The 22,706-nt window shown below is 45.7% G+C and overlaps 1 protein-coding gene across 1 annotated transcript in view; it reads right to left on the reverse strand.

The window, feature by feature from the left end:
* The window catches only part of MOV10L1 (Mov10 like RISC complex RNA helicase 1), a 61,308-nt gene that overhangs the window by 36,580 nt on the left and 2,022 nt on the right, over window positions 1-22,706 (reverse strand). The window contains exons 3-16 of the mRNA XM_036760834.1: window positions 20,048-20,160; window positions 19,373-19,557; window positions 17,977-18,123; window positions 17,444-17,691; window positions 16,606-16,765; window positions 12,037-12,231; window positions 11,016-11,130; window positions 9,076-9,253; window positions 8,585-8,655; window positions 6,198-6,289; window positions 4,305-4,363; window positions 3,738-3,847; window positions 2,254-2,347; window positions 389-567 (exon numbers count right to left, since the gene is read on the reverse strand). Of these exons, the coding sequence (XP_036616729.1) occupies window positions 389-567; window positions 2,254-2,347; window positions 3,738-3,847; window positions 4,305-4,363; window positions 6,198-6,289; window positions 8,585-8,655; window positions 9,076-9,253; window positions 11,016-11,130; window positions 12,037-12,231; window positions 16,606-16,765; window positions 17,444-17,691; window positions 17,977-18,123; window positions 19,373-19,557; window positions 20,048-20,160 (1,946 nt within the window). The remainder of the gene's footprint in view (window positions 1-388; window positions 568-2,253; window positions 2,348-3,737; window positions 3,848-4,304; window positions 4,364-6,197; window positions 6,290-8,584; window positions 8,656-9,075; window positions 9,254-11,015; window positions 11,131-12,036; window positions 12,232-16,605; window positions 16,766-17,443; window positions 17,692-17,976; window positions 18,124-19,372; window positions 19,558-20,047; window positions 20,161-22,706) is intronic.

Raw genomic sequence — 22,706 nt, forward strand, 5'->3', positions numbered from 1 at the left:
GGGGGCAGCCTGGTGACAATGGCCAGGTCTAATTTTAAGTAGCACTTCTTCTGCAGGTAAATTTCTGCTACCCTATGATTGAGTTTGCCATTCTGAAAGTGAAGCATCTTCTAAAAGCTAGGAAATATAACCCTTAAATGCTGTCAACCTGAGTTAAGAATTTTAAAATAAGGCTGCCTGCAGAATGATACATCTGTGTGCTTAATGGACAGCATCCGACTGCAATCCAGAAACCACTATTAAGGCAATGAGAGCTTGCCGACTTTGCACATCCCAGGGGCTGGGCTCTGGCCCTAATCCGCGCCTTCCTCCTGCAATCCTAACTGGGATTTTGGCCAGCTTGTGCTCCTAAGGAGCATCCTGTGGTCTGTTTGCCAGTGATAATTACCTGTAAAACAGCTTCTATTATGGTAACTGTCTTTCCAGTTCCCGGAGGTCCAAAGAGAACGTATGGGATTGGTCGGCAGTCGCCGCTCAAGATCCTTCTAACCGCCAGTTTCTGCTTTTCATTTAGAACTGGATTGAAAAATTCACCCTCTTTTGTTTTTGAGGTCCGTACTCCATTCACTGTGTATGCGAAGCATAAACACAAAGTTTCACGTAAAGGGGAAACAACTAAATCCAATTTTTACCTTCTATAAATAACCTTAGGTAAAAAAAGTACAGCGCAGGCCATTTTAAGAGTCGAGAAGCAAAGTAAAACCATGCTGAGAAACGTCACTGACGACATGAGAAATGCTCAAGCCCCTAGTGAGTATATGGAACACAGGGTGAGACGGCCCTGCCTAGTTACTGGGAGTGAGACAAGAATACCCTATGACGATAATGACAGTAACACATTAATTCCCCAGATGGGGTAAGAGAAGCTTGCGTGGTGTGATCTGTCAAAGACCCTGAAGGGAGGGCAGTGATTTGTTAACAGCGGAATGAGTCCCACACAACAGCCTAGAGCTGGCCAAAGCTCGCTAAGTTTCTCAACAAGCATTTGCTAAATGCCCATTGTGTGCCAGGCACTGTGCTAAGCTCCTGGTGACTCCTCAGCGCATGTACGACCCAGGAACAGAAATCCAATGGATGTCTGCTCAGGACCAGGACGTCCCAGGCTGGGATGGGGAACTCTAAAGCACAAAGGGAAGGAATTCCAGTCAGGATGAAAAGGAGACTGTTGTGAATATAGAGAACACACTGACCGAGATTTTGAAAAGACAGAGGGACAAAGGGGACAGGGCAGGAAATAGAGGGTGAACACGGGAGGTGTGGTGGTGGGCATGAGGGGGAGTATGGGAAGGTACTACAGGAGTAGCATTAGGAACCCAAAGGCTCTGAATGAGCTGGGGCTGATGAAGAAAGAAGATATTGTGGGGAAAAGAGAAAGTGAACTAAAGAAGGCCAGCTGAGAACAGACAAATGGGACCAAGCAATACGGCAGCTGCCATCTTGCTTCTCTTTTCTCTGCAGAGGAGAACGACCTTTGACTGGAAAGACAGGACGACAATGGCTAAACCGGGGAGTTTACGCCCATCATAAAAATTAAGCAGACAGGAGGAGAGCACTGAGCTGCCCTTGATCTGCTCATCTGGTCCAAAGAAAAACTACATCGTCAGGTACTGAAAGAGCCAGTAGTGGTGATGGCTCAACCACTGCCAGTGTTACTTGAAAGATAGACGATGAGGGGGACCACGGGATTATAGAAGGGCAAACACAGTCCCAATTTTAAAAAATATTGTCTATGGTGCAAAACATAAACTGTAAGCTTGGCCCTGATTCCTGGGAGAATTCCAGAATCTATCCTCCCAGGAGGAGACAATGAGAATGGCTATTCTGGACCCTTCAGAATACCAAGTTCGGTTCTGAGTGTCCCATTTTAGAAGGGACAGAAACAAGTGTATCCAGAGAAGAGTGACCAGCATGGCAGGGTCAGGATTACATCATTTAAGGGTTGTTGGTATCTTAAAGAACAGAGGATTTCATGTGTATATGAAAGCTCCTCAAACATGTGAGGGGTCGGCAGAACTAGGAGCAATGGTGGGAAGTTACAGGAAGGTAGATACGGGGGCAAAATTAGGAAGATTCCCCTAACTACAGCACTGCTGGTGAACAGAACACAAGCTTCCCAAAGCAGAGTGCTCCCCCTCATGAGAGGGGGCCACGCACTGGCTGGACAGCCTGCATGACTCAGCTCTCTCCCGTCTCTGAATGCCCCTGACAAGCCTTCTCACCCACTCAGCAAATATTCCAATATTCACAAATTACTTGTCTGCGTGGCAAATGTCACCATGTCATGAATGGAATTGGTGCTTCCCTTCTTGGTTGCGTGTTCCTTTGGCTCCTTCAGTTTCTTCTTATTCTGGAAAAAAGATTTTTAATCAAGTGCTTGAATACTAAAAAGTTTGTAAAAACTCTGAAAACACTCCCCAAGTTTGTGCTACATGAAAATGTGGCTTATTCTACTCCAGGTCATATCCCTCTGAAACATAGTGCACACATTCGGTGAAAAACCTGAAGAGAACATGGATAGCACAGAGCCTGTCAGTGCTTCTCCCTGGCACTAAGTATTATAAAGAGGCTGAAAACAGGAACCAGAAGGGAAGATCAGGAGTTCTGGACTCAATAGATCCTTCCCAACGCAGTCAGGGCAGTGCCTCCTTTGACCTGAGGGGGACCTGGGCTGCAAGAGCCAAGCCCACCTCCCCCCATCAGCCTCCCCTGGTCTGCCGGACCCCTGGTGCTTCTTTTAAGAGATGCCCTGGCATCCCACAAGCCCTTTCTCTTGTTCTGTTGCAGTGCATGGCATTCTCTGCCTGGACAGGTGTTTGAATAGAGGTACACAGCACTTGACCAAACCAACAGAATCTGTTCCCTCCATTATGGTATCAGAGAGAGAGGAGACATCCAAGATTTAATACAGAGAGGATTGAAAGGAGCCATGTTTCTCCTACAGTTCCCCAAATCATCAATATAGAAGCACTGAGGAGAAATGGTAGAAAACCACCAGAAAACAAAACCCAAACAAAACTTAAAACGAACAGTGCCAATATAATTGAAAAAGACTGTAGGACAGACTCAGTGAAAATGGTAGAAGGACAGTGTCCTCAGGTGAATGGCACACTAAAAGAAATTTTAAAAGAACTGCCATGGCTAAGAAAATCACCAGATGAATGACCAAGAGAATCTTGAAGAAAGCCTCACAGTGTGTGCCAAGGAGCTGTGGTAACCGGGGAGGCCGTACTGTGCATCCTTGCGTGTGTGTGTGTGTGTGTGTGTGTGTGTGTGTGTGTGTGGGGAGAATGGGGGGGGCACAGCTCAGGGCTCTGCAGAGGCTGGGGAGAGTTCAACTGCAGGCCCTGACACAGCTAATAATCAACTGATAATTAATAATCAATGAGCCGCGTGTCAGGGCTGTGACCCAAAGGAGGACCCGGCCCATGACACGGCCCCTCCTCATTAGGAGCGAAAGTGTCTGTTCGGCACAGTGTGGGAGCCTCCCTTTTAGGAGAATGACATCGCGTGACCGCCCACCCACCCCACTCGGAGGATAGCCACAACCAGAGCTCCGAGGCCACTAGCGAGTCTCAGCTCCTGAGAGCCGGACACAGACAAACCTGGGCCAGAACAGAAGAGTTTCATGTCTGGAAGCCATCCTCTCAAAGGATACTTTTCCCCCAACACTGCACTGATTAATAAATGAAAGCCACAATCATTTCCCAAGTGTAAAATAAGAGTCACTAAAAGATTACCTTGTTTCCTTGGTTAAGAGAAGATTGCTCATCACTAGCAGTGTCTTGCAAGTAGTTCCAAGTCCCAGAAACTTGTGGAGACTGTAGAATGATACTTTCTGGAAATAGTACTGTGGTTTTTAAAAAGAAAAAAAGAGAGACAGGAAATTGTCAAGCGATCCCTGGCAGCTCAGGGCTCTGTGGAGGCTGGGAAGTGTTTATCTACATGCCCTGACACTGCCAAGCCCAAGCAGTGAGGCCTTTCATGGTTCTCCCCTTCCCGCTGCAAGGTTTTCTATGTGACTAAAAGCAAGAAGGCATTCCCATGGAATCCATACACCCACCAACACACAACAAAAAGTGGAAAGGATTAGCCACTAGCACCTGCTGAATGTGGTGGAAACATCTTGGAAAACAAAGTTTAAAAATGTGGATGTCAAGTGGTCTAATTAATTCCTCATATTTCTTTCCAAATTCGCTATTTTTCAGAAAACATTTAAAAATTGCTCACATCTAGGACCCCATGGAAACAGAGGAAGCAATGCAGGAGAGAGGAGAGGATGAGAGGACCCAGGCCCATGGTCTGACCTTTCTCTCCCAGGTGTATCGCCTGCTCCACAGCAAAGTGACATCTTCTGCTGGTTGTTCTGTTACAAAGGAGAAGATAAAAATGTCAGGGGCACCTTGTGATTTCACCTTACCTGCACACTCCCCTGATAAAGGGACTCTTTAAAATGTAAATGCCCTAGGAGGCCAGGCCAGTGGCAGGGCACAGCCTGGTCCATATGGATGTGGAGTTATTCTTTAAAAACCTAACAGTTTACATTTAGTTGATGAAATAAAATTCATTCCTATGTGTTCAGACAATCAGTTAGGTCCCAGGGGCACATCCAGCTGATCAGAGGGTCTCACCTAGTTCCCCAGCCCACACAGGGAAGAAGGATGATAAAAGTAACAGAAAATCCCTCATGATTTCTGTAGGCAGAAAAGGGCTTGGAGTCTGATGTCACATCTAGGAACCGTGTCCTAGGGCTGGGGGCACAAGATGAGAATGGGGAGACTGGGGGAGCTGAAGAGAGGGAATCTGTCTGGGGACAGCTGAGTCAGGCCCTTCAGTCTTCAGGTCTGAATGGCTAGAGAAAGATATTGCAATGAAGGCTATTTCCAGGAGCTGGGCCCTGTTTACAAAGCTAGAACTTGTCAGACAGATGCATGATAAGAGTGACGCAGGCTGCACTGGAACAGGAAAATCCTGGATATGCTGCGCCTCCCAATGTTGCTTGCTGCCCATCACTTCAGTGACCCCATATATCTGAGGAGGGTGAAGGGTGGGATGAGTGGGGCCTCAGAAGGGGACAGTGTGCCTCTTCGTAGACTACTGGTCATTCACGTCAGTGCCAATCACTTCCACAAGACAATTATCATTCCTACAAGACATTGCCTACCTCTAGAAAACAGCAGTTTTTGTTTTTAGGAGGGGAAGGAAGGAGGAAGACACATAGGGGCACTTTGAGGGGCTGGAGCAGGCACTTTGGGAGAAGCCCTCACTATATGACCTGCCCTGGGATTGAAAACAGACACCAGGGAACAGGTCATCAGATGCTGGGCGCAGAAAAGGTGCGAGGAGGTCACCAATATACAAAAGTCTTGCCATCAGCTCATGTCACACTCACAAAAGTCTTCAGAACACAGATTTTAGGTGCAGACGTCTAGGTTTAAATAGGATCCCCAAATCTCATTTATGTCATTGGTGAAGGGTTTAACAAACCACTTCTTTGTAGCTAACAGAAATGTTGAAAGAACTTTAGCACCGCCTTTTGTCATAAACATCAGGGATTTCAGGCCTGGTAGAGTGAGATTTCCTGTCTTGGCTCTGTCCTGGAGAGATTCCAAGAAAGCTGCCCTGCCCAGAGCAGCTCCTCACCAGCTCGCTATGTCATAGCTCCCTAGAGGTGTCTGGGGGCCTCTGAGGCTGCTCGGCTGCATCGGTCACACTCGCAGGCTAGACGGGAGCCGGGTTCTCCTGCCACGTTGGGGGGAACCCACGCACGCCCTCTTTCCTGCCCCTCCCTAGAACAACGGCAGAATGACGGCTTCTATGTCTCTAAGAGAGACTTGCCCTTTTCCAAATCTTAACACTTGCACCGATTCCTTCTGAGAATTAATTTAACTAGCTGCTATAAAATTGTGTTTGGGGGCTCCTAAGGCCATGGCCACAAAAATCCCCAAATACCTCAGGGAAAAACCTCACCCCGTCATGAGCCACGTGAAATTTTAGAGGCTGCAAGGGGGCTGCCTTTACTTCCACTGCATTAGATTAGCAGTGACTGGGATCACAAAGTTCCTCCCCTAACGTTAAAGACCAGAAGTTTAAACTTTTCTCTCAGTTTAAGTTCGGGCAACTTTGCTGGAAAAATGAGAAGAGCAAGAACGGCCTGAAAGCAAAGGGAAGATGTTTGGAGTCCTCACGAGGCACTTTACCGATTGAAGGTGAACTCGACATCCATCGGCTCAAAGTTGTAAGCTTCTTCAAATTCAGGATTGAGTTTAAGGGTTACGTCTTCTTCGTGAATCTTAAAAAGCAACAGACAATATGACCAGACTCAGTCTCATGTAGTAGGATTCTTATGGCATAACCAGATAACGCCAAAAGCTCTGTCACAACTTGTTCTAAGATCTGAGGCTAAAATGTAGCTACTTGGGGATTCCTAATAACTTAGGTAAATCAACGACCATCCCACTACACTAACAAAGAAGCTAATGAGCTTTGTGTGCTGGGTAACACAGGCCAGCATTACATTCTTTGTCGGCAGAGATCAGAACTGTGGGCAGGCAGCTCCTACTTCAAATGGAAGACAAGCAAAATGGGTAAAGAAGGGCTATGATTATGCAGATGAAAATACTCGAAGTGTCCTTTAGTCTGAATATCTGGCCTTACTGAGAAATGCTGCAAATCTTATAAATTAAATAATCAAAAGAGTCAGTATTATGGTATTTTGATAAAGATACTAACAGGTGGGAGAAATGGATAGATGTTTTGTCCCTTAGAAATGGCTGCTGCTGGATGCTAAAGACTCTCCAAATCCCCAAGCCCCACCTGCCATTTGGAAGATGGCTGAAGGTGAGTGAGAAGCAAGGCTCCCCCACCCCCACCTGCTGGGGATCACCAGCAGCCCAGGCACCCACTCCTTCGGGGCAGAATTGGGTTTGGTTTTGTCTTATGTTTTCAGAGCCTAGAAATACAGAGTGAGCATTCGATAAAGGGGGACTGAGTCAATTGATAGTTTTAGACAACCATTTCAAACCCATTCAAGAAAGGAATTTGGTCATGGACTCTTCTTTGTATTTGAGATCTTAAGGGAAGAGTTATAAAAAAAAAACCAAAAACTAAAAACTTGAAAAACAAACCCAAGTTCAGTAAAAGTGTCACTGGGTCATCCCTCATGTCAGGAATGCCTCCCTCCTCATGTCTACCTCTCTTCCTCTAAAAAAAACCTTCAAGTATCATCTGGGGTGTGAAGCCTTTCCTGATCCCCCCAACAACCTCGTTTTCAATCGTTTTGTGTCCACTTGCATTCTGTCACTCTACATTTGTTCTCTACAGATTCAGACATGGGGACTGGCTGCTCTCCCATTAGAATGCAAGCTCCTGAGAGCCCGGACTGTTTCATCTGCGGTTGTTTGAGCACCTGGTGCCCAGCAGAAAGCAGAATTTAATAATACCTGCCTGAGTGATCAATTCCTACATATGCAGTGTCTAACTGCAGCACGTGTCAATGGTGCCTGCCCCATGTAGATGGAAAGCTTCATGAGGGCCAGGCCTAGGCTTTGTCATCTGCCCATCCTTCTCCCTATGTGACTGGCCTAGGCTGTATGCAGTAGTTGCTTAGCAGCCAGTCTCTGGTGAGCGATCACCCTCATTTGCCTTCTGCTTTCATCTCTACTCTAAGAGGGAGCACGTAAGAGTGTGAACTCTTTATGTTTCACAGATGAGACAATGGATAGTGTGATTGGTGCTCCCCAGGGTCCAACTCAGGTCTCCTGACTCCAGTCCCCCAACTATGGTCATCTCCAAGGTCTGTTCCAGCCTGAAGGTCTCTGACCTGAGGATGGCTGAGCAGGTTGCCTCAGGATCTGTTCACATGGAAGGCCCAGGAGGAAGGAAGCAGCAGGACCTTCAGGCTCCAGAGGCTTTCAAAGCTGAGTCCCAGCCACCCCTAAGTTCACAGCTCCCCCTCATGCATTCCCCCTCATGCACTCACACACACACACCCACCCACACCCACACATGCTCATTTCTGTAGTCCCAAAGGCCTGGAGACAGAGCCTGCAGCAGACAGCTTCCTGATACTCCCACCCAGGGCCACGTAAGAAACTAAACAGAGAACACTCAGGACATCTTTCTTAAGTGGATGAAGGAGAATCCAAGGTAAGAACCTTCCTGGGGTTCACAAAGGAACGTAAGTAAAACCACGACCCGTGAACTGAACACATGCTACCACTGGGACAGAACACTAAGACAATGCTTGTCAGAGAATTAGGGCAGAGCTAGACGGAATCTAAAAAATGAAATTTCAGAGACAGACATGAAAGGCTCCCGCGTGTGTTCACAACGTCATCTCTGCCAGCATAAGATGGAGAAGGCACATTTAGAGACTTATCTGTGACCATCCAGGGGTTTAATGGACCATAGGCATCTGGGATGTGACGCCTCCCAAGCTCATGGGATCCGGAGCTGTCCTGAGAGGGGTCCAACTCCCTACATCACCCCACCTTGCAATTTCTAGTTAGAAAGTGAAAAGAATGCTCTCTCACTCACAGCCCTTCCAAAGACCTTTGCAGACTCATTCAATACAACAGTGACTCACCTCGGTCACGTAGCCAATGTACTCGATAACATGCTCGTTGTAGTCCTGGCTTTTTAAAATCACTTTGTCACCTGGTTGAGAAAACAAGACTCTCACTTCTACACATGAACTTTAAACACAGCACTTCTAAACCCCCCAATTAAGCTCCTACTGTGTTCATGATAGTGAGACTGTAGGGATGGCAGCCTCGGCTCCATGGCCCTGAGATCAGGCCTGGCCTGCTCCCTGGGTCTCAGCTGTCCTCCCTTACTTCTGCCCTTCCACCTCCAAAGCGGCCCTCTCTGGCTCTCCACAGGCCACAGTCTGGTCTATTTCTCATGGCATGAAGCACTTTGTTCCCCAGCTTTAGAATGGACTTATAATGTGATACTGGGTCTGAGAGTCATCTGGAGGTGTTTAGTAATCTTATACTAGACCATAATCTCCGTGGCTTTTCCTTCTTTGATTCCACCTTTCTCTATAGAGTGGGATGCTCTCAGTATAACACCCACCTGCATACAAAGATGGGCGACTCTCCGCTAACCCCGGCACTTCCAAAACCAAGTAATTGCCATTCTTTTTCAGAATCACTCCACTCATGTAGAACTCTCTGATTTCCAGTTCTGCATGAATTTCCTCCAGCCACAGCAGGGTGGAAAATTTATCTTTATAGTTGGACATATTCAGCAGCTGAAATAAACACAGAGTTTAGTGAGGGGAAGGTCCAGTAGCATCCCAGTCATCTGTCCCAGGCAGGGAACAAGGAGTTCCAAAACAAATGAACCCTTAAAAACCCAAGTTTCACTCTGTAAAAAATTAGGAAATCTCTGAAAATGTAGCACAGCCCTTTCTGCTTGAACAAATCCGGTGTACTAAACACAACCCAACTTGCTCTTGCTCACTTAGGACCCTACTAGCAATAGCCTGGGGGCCCCTGGGATGCACAGGGCTGGGGTGGTGTCCAAGCTGCCCAGCTCCCCAACAGAGAGGACCCGTCCCTCTCTAGGGGCAGCATCCAAGCTGCCCAGCTCCCCACACAGAGGACTCCTCCCTCTCTAGGGGCAGCGGCTCTCCTGCTGGCCCCTCTCTGGTACTGTGGGGAGTGCCAGTGGAGGCTCTGCCCCTCAAGCTCCTGGATGGGGCTGTTTGTATGCAGAAAAACACTGCCATAAAAGCAGTGCCTTGACACATCAGACTGCACCTGCTTTTTCTTTTACCCCATGACTGCTGGCACGCAACTCTTTAGTGTTTCTGATCATTTTGTATGACGGGCATTACTCGTGTTTAAAGTCTGATAAATGGGCTCTTTGAATTGTAAATTAAAAAGAACCAGAAAAATGGTTTTCTAATCAATTCTTATTGCTATAGAAATAGCATAGTATGCGGAAAAACTGCTGGGTGACTTAGGCAAAGGTGGTCCTGGCTACATGCCTCAGACAACTCACTTCCAAAGTTATGGGGGTGGGGACTGATAGCTGCTCTGGTGGAGGGAATTCCCTGCACTGATGAAACCAGAGATCCTTCACAGAGTCTGTTTTCCCCATTCTACCACCCCCTCAAACTGCAAAGCAAAGCAAAACAAATACAGCTATCCCTTCCACATCGCGACTTTGCCCATTGTGGTTTTGATATATCGTGGGTCAGCATAAGAAATTAAATGGGAATTTTGGAGGAATTTTGTGGAAGCCACAGACAACATGTGAAGGCCAGCAGATGATGCAGAAAAGGTTTAGAAACTCAAAAATGCATAAAATATATGTAAAGTATTGTGTAATATCAATCCATATTTTACAATAAGGTACTGTAAATACCCCAAAAAAGAAAAAAATTCAGACGTCTTTTTTGGTATGAAGAGAGGGCCCAAAAATTTTACGAAGCTTTTTCCCAGACAGAGGCACCAGGCTCCTAATCCCTGCGATGTGGAAGGGATAACTGTGTGTAGTCAAACAGAACAAGTTCTTACACTGGCCACTTCATATATTCTCCTACATGAGGCTCTATGACCCTCTCAATGAGAATGCAAAGTCCAACCAAGAGAATTATAACCATTTAAAACATCATCCAAATATCCAAGCCATGCTAATGTTGTGGGACATCAGTCTTCTTAATTTCACTGGGAAGAAACTGGGAAATGCTGAAAGCACTGGAGCAAAGGAAAGGCTCATGCTATGCATGAAGACCATGGGCAGTAACTCATGCTTACAAATGAATGGGACAGCTGCATTTTAAAGACTGTTCACTGATGTCACAACTCCAGCGTCCTCTAAAGGAGAATGTGCCCAGAGCTGTCCCAGCGGCTCCAGTGTGGATGGCTCCTAGCGGCACCTGAAGGACTTGTGACCCTTTTCACCCAAAGGGCTCAGCCCAGAACCTTCGAGAAGATGGGGCAGCCACGTGAGATGTGGAAAAAGACACGTCAGGGGTACTGGAAAGCAGCAGCTCATTTTCTTACCTCTGCAAGCAGTGGCTGAAAAGTTAGTATGTCTAGTTGGTGTTCCACACATCTCTTTAGTCTGTCTGGTATGGGATACTGTGGGAGGAAACTTGGCAGCTGTCTTCTTAGATTCCTTAAAAATCAATCCAAAATTAATAAGCAAACATCCCTATTCTTATGATATTAATGGTGTTTATTTTCAATGAAATTTATGCTTTATAACCCCTACATTTAGCTAAATTCCTCAAGGATATTTGCTACAATGTGTAACTGGTTGACTGTTAGAAATGCCATGATTTACCTAAATCTCCTGCTAAAAGAATAAAAAGATAATGAATGGGCATAGGGATTTGCATGTCCATAATAACTCACATTTATGTAACTTTAAAGTTTACAAAGCACTTTCTTCAAAAACAATTCTGAAAGGCAGCTACAACAGTACAACTAACCCCATTTTACAGATAAGTAAGCAGAGACTTGAGAGGGTAAATGATGCATTCGGAGTGACACAGCTAGTGAGTTTCAGTCAGAATCTGAAACTAGGTGTCCTAACTCGAGTCCAGCACCTGCTCCAACTGAAACAAGAATGAAAAACCAGGAGCAAATGGACGATAAAAAATTATGTTTCACAAAGTGAGGACTGTGGCACCCTCCCCCACATCAGCTGGCCACGCACCGAGTGAGCCACCTGGATGATGGGCTCAGAGGGACAGTGGCCTCTTCCTCCATGGCAGCAGATGGATGAAACAACGTCACCAAAGGAACCTAAGGGAAGTGAGTAATTGGGAAACTGGCCCGTGACTGACAGTTTGTCACTTTTAGCTCAAGCCATTAAAGCATGGTGCTCCAAAGCATGTGAGTCAAGAGATTCACTTAGAGGAAATGATTCCTCGGCCCGAGCTGGCACATGACTGGCTCTGAGCAGGAGCAAAGGTCCCTGGGCCGCTCCATCTAATGCAGCTCCTCCCAAGGGCAGGCAAGCAGCAAGACTTTCCCAAACAAAGAACACCGAATGCTGGGCACACACTTGTTCCAATACCTTTTCTGTGTTGTCACCACCACTGTTGTCTTGGGGGATGTCAGAGCTGGAATGGCTTTAGACTTTTTCCAAGAAAATGGCTCTGTTACAGCTATGAGTAATTCTTCTTCGCTTACTACATTAACTTCGATGTACCGCCCAATAATGAAGTCAGAAAAACAAAGCAAAAGGAGGTCCATGCAGCGGCCAGGATTTCTTGGAAAAGTAAGATGATAAAATCTACTTATTGTTCAAGGCAGCAATTAATCCATTCCCTAAACTGAAACATTTCAAACACAGGCTGTCTCTGTGGTTTTAACGTATCATTCAGTAATTACCAACATTTACTGAATAAATGATGAAACAAGTCTTTTGTCTGGGGACTGTGTAATGTGACCAGGGAGTCTGAATGCTTATTGTGGCAGAATGAAATCTAGGTCCTGGGTTTATCCTGTTATTGTAATTCCAAAAGAGATGACCTCATTCCACCTCTTCCCCCCAACAAAATCACAGTATTTTGGAGTCGGAAAGGTCCTTAAGCAGACCCCCAGTGCAAACCCTATCTGTACTACAACTGACAAATGATTATCCAGCCTCTGTCGAGGAAGCCTCAGTGCAAGGGAACCCCACTTTGGCACAGCCTTCACTGCTGGGTGTCAAGCGTCAACTTCTGCTTTGCTGCTTCCTACCATTGCACCTGTTATTGCTCTCTTGGGCTCAATAAAACAGGCCCCATCTACTTTCCATCCACATCCTTGAGGCTCCTGCCCCGCCCTGCCCTGCCCCATCCAGTTTACTCTTCCTTTGATCTTATCACCCTTCTGCTTCTGCTCCTCTTCCCAGTGTGTTTATGAAATGGGGTGTCCACGATTCCCAATGCAGCCAGGCCAGGGCAGAGGTCAGTGGGACGAGCGCCTCATTAGGCTGCTTCTTCTTAATGCTGGCCAAGGTCACCTTGGCTCTTTGGGCTGTATTATCCCACTCTACCATGGAGCTGGCAGTCCACCAAGCCCGCCAGATGACCAACAACCTTGCAACCCCGCCCCATTTTCCACTTGGGGAGTCAATTTCCTGGACCTTAATTTAACATTTTGCACATTCCTTTTTAAAGTCATCTCATTCAGTTGTTCCAAGCCGTGTCCAACTCTTCATGACCCCTTTGAGAGTTTTCTCAGCAAAGATACTGAAGTGGTTTTGCCACTGTCTTCTCCAGTTCATTTTACAGATTAGGGAACTGAAGTAAATAGAGTTAAGTGACTTGCCCAAGGTCACACAGCTAGTAAGTGCCTGAGGCCAGATCTGAAGTCAGGAAGATGACTCTTCTTGACTCTAGGTCCCACACTCTATCTACCATCATCATATGGCTGCTCCATTAAAACTCACAGGTCTGAGTAAACAAATGAAAAATCAAACATTAAATGTATTCTATGTGTTAAACCCTGTGGTAAACGCCTGGGATACAAGCAAAAAAGTGAGATAGTCCTTGCTCTCATACTCACACCAAATAAAGCCTAAAGGTGCCGAAGTGGGGAGCACGAGCAGGCCCCAAGGTACTTAGGTTACATGAGTAGGCTGGAGCAGAAAGTAGATAGCAAAGCCTGGTGGTCCTTCATCTCAGGGAAAGCATGCATATTGTTGACTGCCATCTCATCCAAGCCCTGAGAGCAGAGGGGAGGGGGAGTTTACTCGTGGGAGCAAGCCAGGTTCTGGGATGGCCTGGGCTGGGAGGGGGCAAACTCAAAGACCTGGAAACATGGGACTTGTGATCATGAATGGGTATTCCATATTTGAAAGAACCAAGAAGGGCAATGGGGAGTAGAATAGCACAGTATAAGAAGGAGCAACCACCACGGAAGAATGCTTGCTCTGAAGTTGGCATCCTGGCTCTGACCTTGGAAAAACGGCAAGCTCTACGGGCTGTGAAACTGTGAGGAAGCTCTGAGGTCGCTGACATGATTCCAGCAAAGATCAATAGTAATATTAAAACAGAAAAGTCCCTGTGGCTAAAGCCCTCTACAGCTAGCCAAGAGTTTGCAACACGAGTCACCCACGTGCCACACAAGCATGGGAACAGCAGGGACGGGCGCTCGTGCTTAGCAAAAACCAGGGATCACCTGCATCTTTAGAAGGTAAATGGATATTTTAGACTTGTTTGGGATCAGAAGGACAAACTGGCTGCTCAGGTGAGAACAAAGGACTCCCTCTATACCCAGAGATCTGGACAGAGGAAAGCTGTGCTGGGCAGAGTATGACATGGAGAGCAAACATCGAAAGACTGGGAGGAAGGGGGGCCATAGGACCTAATGCTCGGCATGGCAACTGCGTCCAAGCCTAGCTTCCCCTCTTTCCTCCTCCCTGGGCCGTCCCCTGGGGCTTGAGCATCATGCCCCCCTTTCCAGCTCAGCATTATACTGTTGTTCTCTCTCAGATTCCTGGTCCACCTCCTTCTGCTCCTCACATGCTGCTGAATGGGGCAGAAGGTCACCATGTAACCAGGCTGATGGCACCCACTACACTGCAGACAGATCTTCTCTGACCTGTAACTGGGGCCTCGCTGTAGCAAGGCCGACATTTTATTCCTCTGCACAGGAGTCTCCATCACATTCACCAGTCTCTCAGCTGAAGACTTCACCTCAGTTTGCTGAGAAAAGAGAGGCCATTCCCTTCTCTCCATCTCAAAGCCTCACCACCCTTTCCTAGTTTGCTCAGGGGCAGCCCTTCCAATGCTTCCTCGCTATCACCTCCTCCCATCTTCTTCAGTAGAATGCAGTCTCAACTACCCTCTCTCTAACATTCCCCTTCTTCCCATCTCCTGGGCCTTTTCCCGATGACCACAAACACGTCCAAATCTTCCCCACCCTTATGAGACTGAACCAGCCCCTTAAGCTACTGCCCTGCATCTCTCCTCCCTTTCACAGCCAAACTTCTAGAAAACATGGCCTAGCCTTGTCTTCACTGCCTCTCCTCACCCTCATTTCTCAACTCTTTGTCTATACTTGTTTACTCTATTCTCACTTATTTTTAATGATTTGTAATCTAGCTTTTTCCCTCTCACCAAAGCTGCCCCACACAATGGCCTCTTCTCAGCCCTCATTCTTGACCTCCCTAATTCCCTCCTCCTGGATACGCTCTCCCCCTGGATCTTGGATCCCCCTGGACACACTGCTCCCCCCATTCTCCTCTTCTTCTATCATTCACAATGTCTGCTGCTGGATCTGACCCCTGCCACCAACCGTGAGTGGACCACAAGCCTGTCCTGGGTCCTCTTCTCTCCCTACACTCTCTCATTTGGTGACCCCATTTGCTTCCATGCATTTATCTCCTGAATTAGTACGGCTGGATAAAGAAATTCCAGAATTTCTCCTAGGCTCACTTCCCAGATGAGATTTTAGGTTTTGTGATCCCACCTGTCCTTCCTCCAGATCTTGGGGAATTTGCTCTTCCCAAATCTAGGATCCAGGTCATGCCCTGCCAGACTCTCTTTTCCTCTGTCTAATCTCTGGCTCCCCATCACCAATAGCCTAGTGCACATTTCCCAAATGGATGTTTCATAGTCATCTTAAACTCAGCGTGTCCAAAAGAGAAACCATCATCTCTCCCCACAGATCTACTTCTTTCTGGGGATTACCATCCTTCCAGTCACTCAGATTCACAACTTTGAACTCTTCTTTCTCCCCCCACTCCCAGACCTTTCTGTTTCTACCCCGTAATAGTTCAAACCTGCTTTCTTCTCTCCGCTCACATGGCCCTCTCCCAAGTCTCCTTGCCACTCCAGCTCACGGCCCTGTGCTGAACTACTGCAATCAAACTGCTCTACTGGCCCCAAACCTTTCCCTCCTCCGACCAAGCCCTCCAGACAGAATCCAGGATGATGTGTCCATTGCTCAGACCTGACCACATTCCTCCCTGCTCAATTACAAACTCCAGTGACTGGTCAGTGAAGGGCATTCACAATCTGGCTCCAACCTCCCTTTCCAACCCTATCCTACATTCCTCCCTTGTTACACTCTCTATGTCCAGCTGTTTAACTGCTTATGTCCAGAACAAGCTTCCTTGTCTTCATCAAAAGCATCTTGGTCCTTCAAAGTTCAGCTCAAGCACCACCTGCCATAAGAAGACTTTCTGGATGTCCCTCCTCAAGAGGGGGTGTTTCTCGGGCCCATCACCTTGCTTGTATTCTGGATATATGGGCACATGGATACACAGTTTCCCCTTATCAAATGTTATGTTTTTGAGGGTAGGGACTCTCTTCCTTTTGAGTCATTATCAGTGGTATCTGACTCTTCAGGACCCCATTTGGAGTTTTCTTGCCAAAGATACTAGAGTGGATTTCCATTTCCTTCTCCAGCTCATTTTTTACCAATGGGGAAATTGAGGCAAACAGGGTTAAGTGACTTGCCCAGGGTCACACAGCTACTGTCTGAGGCTAGATTTGAACTCTATCCTCTGCGTGATCTAGCCTCCCCTTGTTATCTGTATTCCGAGACCTAGCACAGACAATGACACAGAGAATGATCGAAAGGAAAACCCCTTCCAGATGTCCCAGAACTAAAATTTTCACCCTAACCCTCCAGACGCCTAACCACCTACCTGGCATCACACACAATCACAATGAAGGTCTTTTTGCCTGGGGGGATTGGTACTTGGCCGCTGTGCTCAGATCCCGTATCCAGCTTCTCTGACGTGTCCTTTTCCTTCTGTTCATTTGTTCCCGTAGATGTATGTTCACCTGGTACAATAATGGCTTCATCTAAAATTGGACCATCACAACGCATTCACTTTATGTCCTTGATAAAGAAACAGGGGTCTGTCCCACCAAAAGCCTGTACTATTCAAAGTGCTGATAAGTCACTGAACTGTTCGATTCTAAGACTTGGAGGAAGACTTGCAGCAACTTTGGGTAGACTCCCTAGGTAGGCAGGATTTGTGACAGCAGATACACAGGTTCATAGCTTTTTAGGACCTGTTTGTTGAAAGGGCACCCCACACGTACAACTCTTCATAAGAGAAGTGGTGGGGGGAGCGCAGAGGAATTAGAACAGGAAGACAATCTGGAATAGGCCTGGTCTCTGCCTTCACCTTTTGGAAATAACTGACAAGAAACTGTCTGTGTCTGCCTGTTTGTATGAAATGAATTTCAACTAGGATCAAGCAAAATCTCCAAGATTCCAGACTTTATATAAGAGCTGGTACTATTTTCCTTCGGGGAGTTGGATTAAGACAAGATCGAGAGACCTCAGGAACAGGGGATTGGCTCCTAAACAGTGACGGCTAGAAAAGGGTTATAGAATTCAGAATCCTCTGGTATATTATGTGCTGCAATATGTGCCTGAGAGAAATATGCTTAAATAGGAACCTGATAAACACAAAAATACAATCAAAGCAACAGTCAACACTCCATTAAATGACTGTAAGATGAAGACTGTACCTAGAGAATGTTCACTGGAGTCCACAGAACTGCTATCCAATGACCGGCAGGTTGTCTCTCTATCACAGCTAGAGAGTGAACTATTATCCTCCTCTGAACAACCCTCTTTGACAGGCACAGAAGAAACAGAAGACATCACTACCGGGCAGCTTTGATCTGCATCAAGCGTTTGAAAGCGAAATTGTTTAGATTTTTCCCAGCCAGCTAGCCTGCAGCTGACTAAGTACTGTGTCACAGCTCCTTTATTCCTAAAATAAAGAGAATTAACTGTGAACACAGGATTGCAAATGTGGAATTTCTATCACTAAACACATAGTGTTACCTAAGCTGATACTTGACCTCTGCTAAGTATCTGACTGAAGAAAAGTCAAGGTAGAATGTTTTTGGCCTTTTTTAGATACAAAAGGAAGCAACTGAAAGGTGAGCATTATTATTATGGAATTTGGTAAATAAAAATGCAAATGATAGGTAATGGTGAAAGTAGTTGCTGGGAAATTCTTATACTCTACATAGGTTTTAAATAGAAAACTTACTCTATCCAGATGACCATATTTTTACTTTCTCCCTCTTTTAGGGTTCCAAAATTTGTCATTTTTGTAACTTCAAGATCTCCTTTGTTTTTCAAGAGTTGGGTTCCACATGACTCATCAACTCCAATTTCACTGATGATATGAGATTCTCTGAGGAAATCAACATACACAACAAAATTTTACTAGTTTAGCAACAAAAAAAAGCTCCTACCAAGCCCTATCTCTTAGACTTAGTTCTCTAACATACAAAAACTCTTTTAGGATTGTCAGATGGCAAGGCTTTAAAAAGAAGTCCCAGTGCTCACCTATCCAAATGAAAACACAAAGTCTCCCTTATCCCCACTTTCACCATTTTGAGAGAACTTAGGGTCTATCAGAGAGTCTTAGGAACTCAACAGCCTTGGAGAATGAAGGGCAGAGGGATTGAGGCACAGCCTACACATTTCAAAGGGACCAAACTTCCTGAAAATACAATGTGACTTCAATGCCATTTAGTGGCAATACCTCGGAAAGCCATAAGGTTAATTATGCTTACCCATTAAAAGTATCTGAAGAGCAAAACAACATGAAAGACCTTTCTTTTTAAAAGTGAAGACAAAGTCATCATTCTGCACATCTTTTACCCTGGACTCATCCTGTCTCCCCCCAAAACCAATCCTGCTTTCCTTCAGTGTTGTCCTGTAGTCACTTGAGACAACACCTCCGGGAAGGAAGGAAGGGCCAGCACATTTGGAACGCCTAAGCACTGGGTGGGCGGATAGCACCCCCATCTAGAGATCTTCCAGCTATCAGTAGCATTTCTAATCAACTCCTACATCAATGCCCCAGCTGTCATGTTGAGCTCTTCTACCTCCACAACACTCATCCACAGGCTACTTCCGGAGCTTCTGAAGTGACCTCCATGCTTCTCTTCTTTCTCCACTTCATCCTCTACCTAGCGACCAAACGGAACTTCCTCAAGCACAGGTGTGATCACATCACTCCCCGGGCCTCCAGGATAAAATACAAACTGTGTTCAGTACAGTCCTTTCCAGACTAACCTCACATCTCTTCCTACTACTGTCACAACTGCAGCCACTTCCCTGATGAGATAATCTGGCTCCTCACTGTCTTTTGCACAGGCCGTCTGTCTCACATGTGAGAAATGTCCCCCTTCCTTTCTTCCTGGAAGCCACAGCCCCCAAGTACTTTACAGAAGATCTTTCTTGGTCGCCCTTGGGTAGACTTCTCATTTGTTTACTCATACGGTTATTACATTTCCCCATACATGTAAGCTCCTTGGGGACAGGGACTCTTGGGTCTCTCCACTGCCCAAAACACTACTTGGCAGCTTAACCACTGGCCCAGCACAAAGAGTCCCCAACTAACAGGGAGCCCATCAGGGAGAAACCGTGCTTACCTGTCGACTGGAGCCATGCAAAGGGCACGCCAAACATAGCATGACTGGTTACTCTCCACCACCACCACATTGACCAGATCAGATTTCCGAGGTTTATAGCCTTCAGGAAGTCTCAGAGAATCCAGAGTGAAAAAGATGCTATCATCGATGACCCCATTTCTTCCACAGAGACTGGAAATGCAAACCTGCAATTGTTAGAATGGAAAGAAAAGTCACACCAAATGCTTGTCAGAAAATAACCAGCTATTTCCATGTTCACTGCACATTTCTTTCAAAGTACCTAAGGCTAGGAGAGGGGTTGCCAGAGAAACTGGGATGGAAGAATTGAGTCTCAGGAAATTAGACTAGAATCATTATAGGATTCCTAGTATTTGAAGGAATCTCTGAGCTCCTCTAGTCTGAAGGCCAGTTCAATTTCACAATCTGACTCTAAAACCACACCAAGTGACTGGAGACTTATGATCAAAGTGGCCACTACATTTCTGGGACAATGGAAACTGTTCGAAGTTTTTCTGTACTGGTTTCGAAGGAGTTACTCTCTGACCAACATAATATATTGAACTGAAATCTGCTTCTTTTTAACTTCAAAGAGTCTCATAGTTGAATGGAGGCTCAGAGATATTTCAGTCTTAAGCAGGAGTGTCAGCTTCTTGAGGGCATGGACTGTGTAGTTACCTGATCTACTCGTTTGTATCTTAGTGGCTTCACAGAAATTGCCTCACTATTCCATGTTGCTGGCTTAATGAAATATTCAGCTTGTACCCAATCACCCTTACAAGGCTCAAAACCTAAAAGTCAAGAAAAATAAATGTATTTTAAAAATCCATTACTATAAAATGGTTTAACAAATGACATTGATTTTGAAATTTATGAAAGGTATTTATAAGCTATTGGGTTCATAATACTGGACAAAAGACCCAGGAAGTTATTGCAGAATTATACAGTGGGCCCATCTGGTAAAGAGGTAAGTGTAGACATTTTCCAAGAAGGTGAGCTGACCCCTATCCCCCAAAGTAATTGGCACGGAGAAGAGGAAGGAAGCTTGACTCAAATGAACAAGATTCACAGAATATTAGAGCTGAAAAGGACCTCAAAGATTATCTGGACTGGTTCCTTCATTTTATAAACTGGAAACAGAAATGCCAAAAGGTTAATGGATATGCTTATGGACACACAACAAATAATCTGACCACGGGTTTCCTGACTCTCAGCATACACCATATAAAAAAGATTAAATGTATAGAAGAAGAAGACTGTACTGCAATGGAAGGGGAAAGAGAACACATTTTTGTTCCTCTATAGTAGACTTATAGATTACTTTGTACTATGGTTAACTATGCTTCATGTGTTCTTATTAAGGATACATTAAACTCCATGAGGCCAGGATACATCTTATATAAAATTTCTACCTCCTCCAGTATCCAGCACAGGACTCTGTCCATGGGAGGCACTTTAAATTGTCTCTCGAATACCAATCTGTTGAATCTCCATGTGTTGCAATAATACAGCTAGCAGCTTCCGTGGGGGTGTAAGATCCACCCACAGCCAGCACCCAGAAAGCTGCTAACAGCACAGGTTCTTTTGATCTGCTTAACTAAGGAAAGCAAGGTGAAGGGGTTGACAAGCTTACTTTAATTCAGCATACAAATATCATTCACTTAGTTCAGGGGAAAAATCCAGCACACTGAACTTCAGAGCAAAATACAAACAAATTACAAACATCAACAGACAGACCCAATCCAATTCATAGTTACCAACATCTAGGTTCAGCCCAGGAGCTCAGAACAGGGGCTGGCCCAGAGTCACTCGTGCCACCACTGCTGAGGCAAAGACCTCCAGAGAAGAGGAGGCCAACCCCCTTTTTTATATCTTTTTCAGCGTCAGGGGTGAGTCACCCACATGACCGAGAATCACAAAGAGGCGGACTTAAACCCACGTGGTCTAAAAGCCTCTGCTGTCCCAGACAAGTAAACTAGGCCCTCCCTGGAGTTAGCCCCACCTTGGGCCCCACCTTAGTTGCCAATCCACACCCACATAGGTTTTACACCTAATAGGCGTTTGGGCCTGGGGCTTAGCACTTAGTAAGACTCCATGAAATACACTGAATTACTCAAAGCAAACAAAAGCCAAACTCTTCAAGGGCACTTGCTGAACTAAGTGCTAAGGAGCCCATTTTGCTTACCAACACACCATGGCACCAGAAAACAGGAGCTGCTTGAGAGGGATAGTTTCCACATGCCAAGAAGTCAAGTCAAGAAATATATACGAAGATTTATTATGTGCCAGGCACTATGTTAAGTTCTGGGACTACAAATAAAGCAAAAAGCTACCCTCAAGGAACCCAAGGTCTCTAATAGGACAAGACAAAAAAAAAACCAAGGTGGCAGGGAGGGAGGAGAAGAGAGAAGGCACCTTCATGGCATCTTCCAGACTAAGAAGGCTGCTGGAGAACGACGTAGAAAAAAAGTCAGGAACGGGAGCCATGAGAATAGGGAAGGAGTGAACATGCCTGGTGTCAACCTATACAAAACTCAGGCCAACTAGGTGATCAATAAATGAAGTGAGGCATTTATTCAGGGTTGAGGAATTGCAACTCGGGACAATGCACTGCCTAACTGGGACCTCGATGTCCAGGGAGAAAGGAGATTCTTGTAAGGCATAGTTGTGGGAAAATGCAGGAAATCATATAGTCTGTGTTCACATAACAGCTGAACTGCAGGAACAGAGTGCTGTTAAGGGATTAAAGAGCGAGGTCACAACTTTGGAACTATCTCTGTGTGGGGGCAGGGGTGGTTAGAAACAGCTGGGGTCTGTAGCGGACTTCTTTTGTGTTTAGTTTTATTTGTTCACTTTAAAACATTTATATTCAGTTTATGAACACTCTCCTTTTCTGTCTTGTGAAGGCATAAAAATACAGCTTTCCCCGAGGATTCCTTTTGGAGCATCCTGGAAATTCCGGCACAATGGTTCATTATTTTCTCTGATGTAACTATTGTTTCTGTGATTGTCCTTGGTCTGACCCACCATCTTTAGGCTTTTGCTGCTGGGCCTCCATATGAATCTGTGTCTCATTTGTGCTCCCTGATTATTACTTTTATTTTGTTACAGTCTGTAAAGGATTCATTTACTATTTCTTCCTTCTTAAATGTGTTTGCAGTATCTCTAAACCCCAAGACAGGACCAATTTTTGTAAAAGATTCATGTAATGTTGAGAAATATATACTATTCTTGAGCAGTCCCATTCAGAAGACATCATAAGCCTCTTAGCTCTAGTTTCTCCAGCAATTTTGTCTGCATATGTTGCCTTTTGTCTTTGTTAGCTTTATCTAAAATG

The sequence above is a fragment of the Trichosurus vulpecula genome, chromosome 5 (assembly GCF_011100635.1).
Source record: "Trichosurus vulpecula isolate mTriVul1 chromosome 5, mTriVul1.pri, whole genome shotgun sequence".
NCBI classification, from domain to species: Eukaryota; Metazoa; Chordata; class Mammalia; order Diprotodontia; family Phalangeridae; genus Trichosurus; species Trichosurus vulpecula.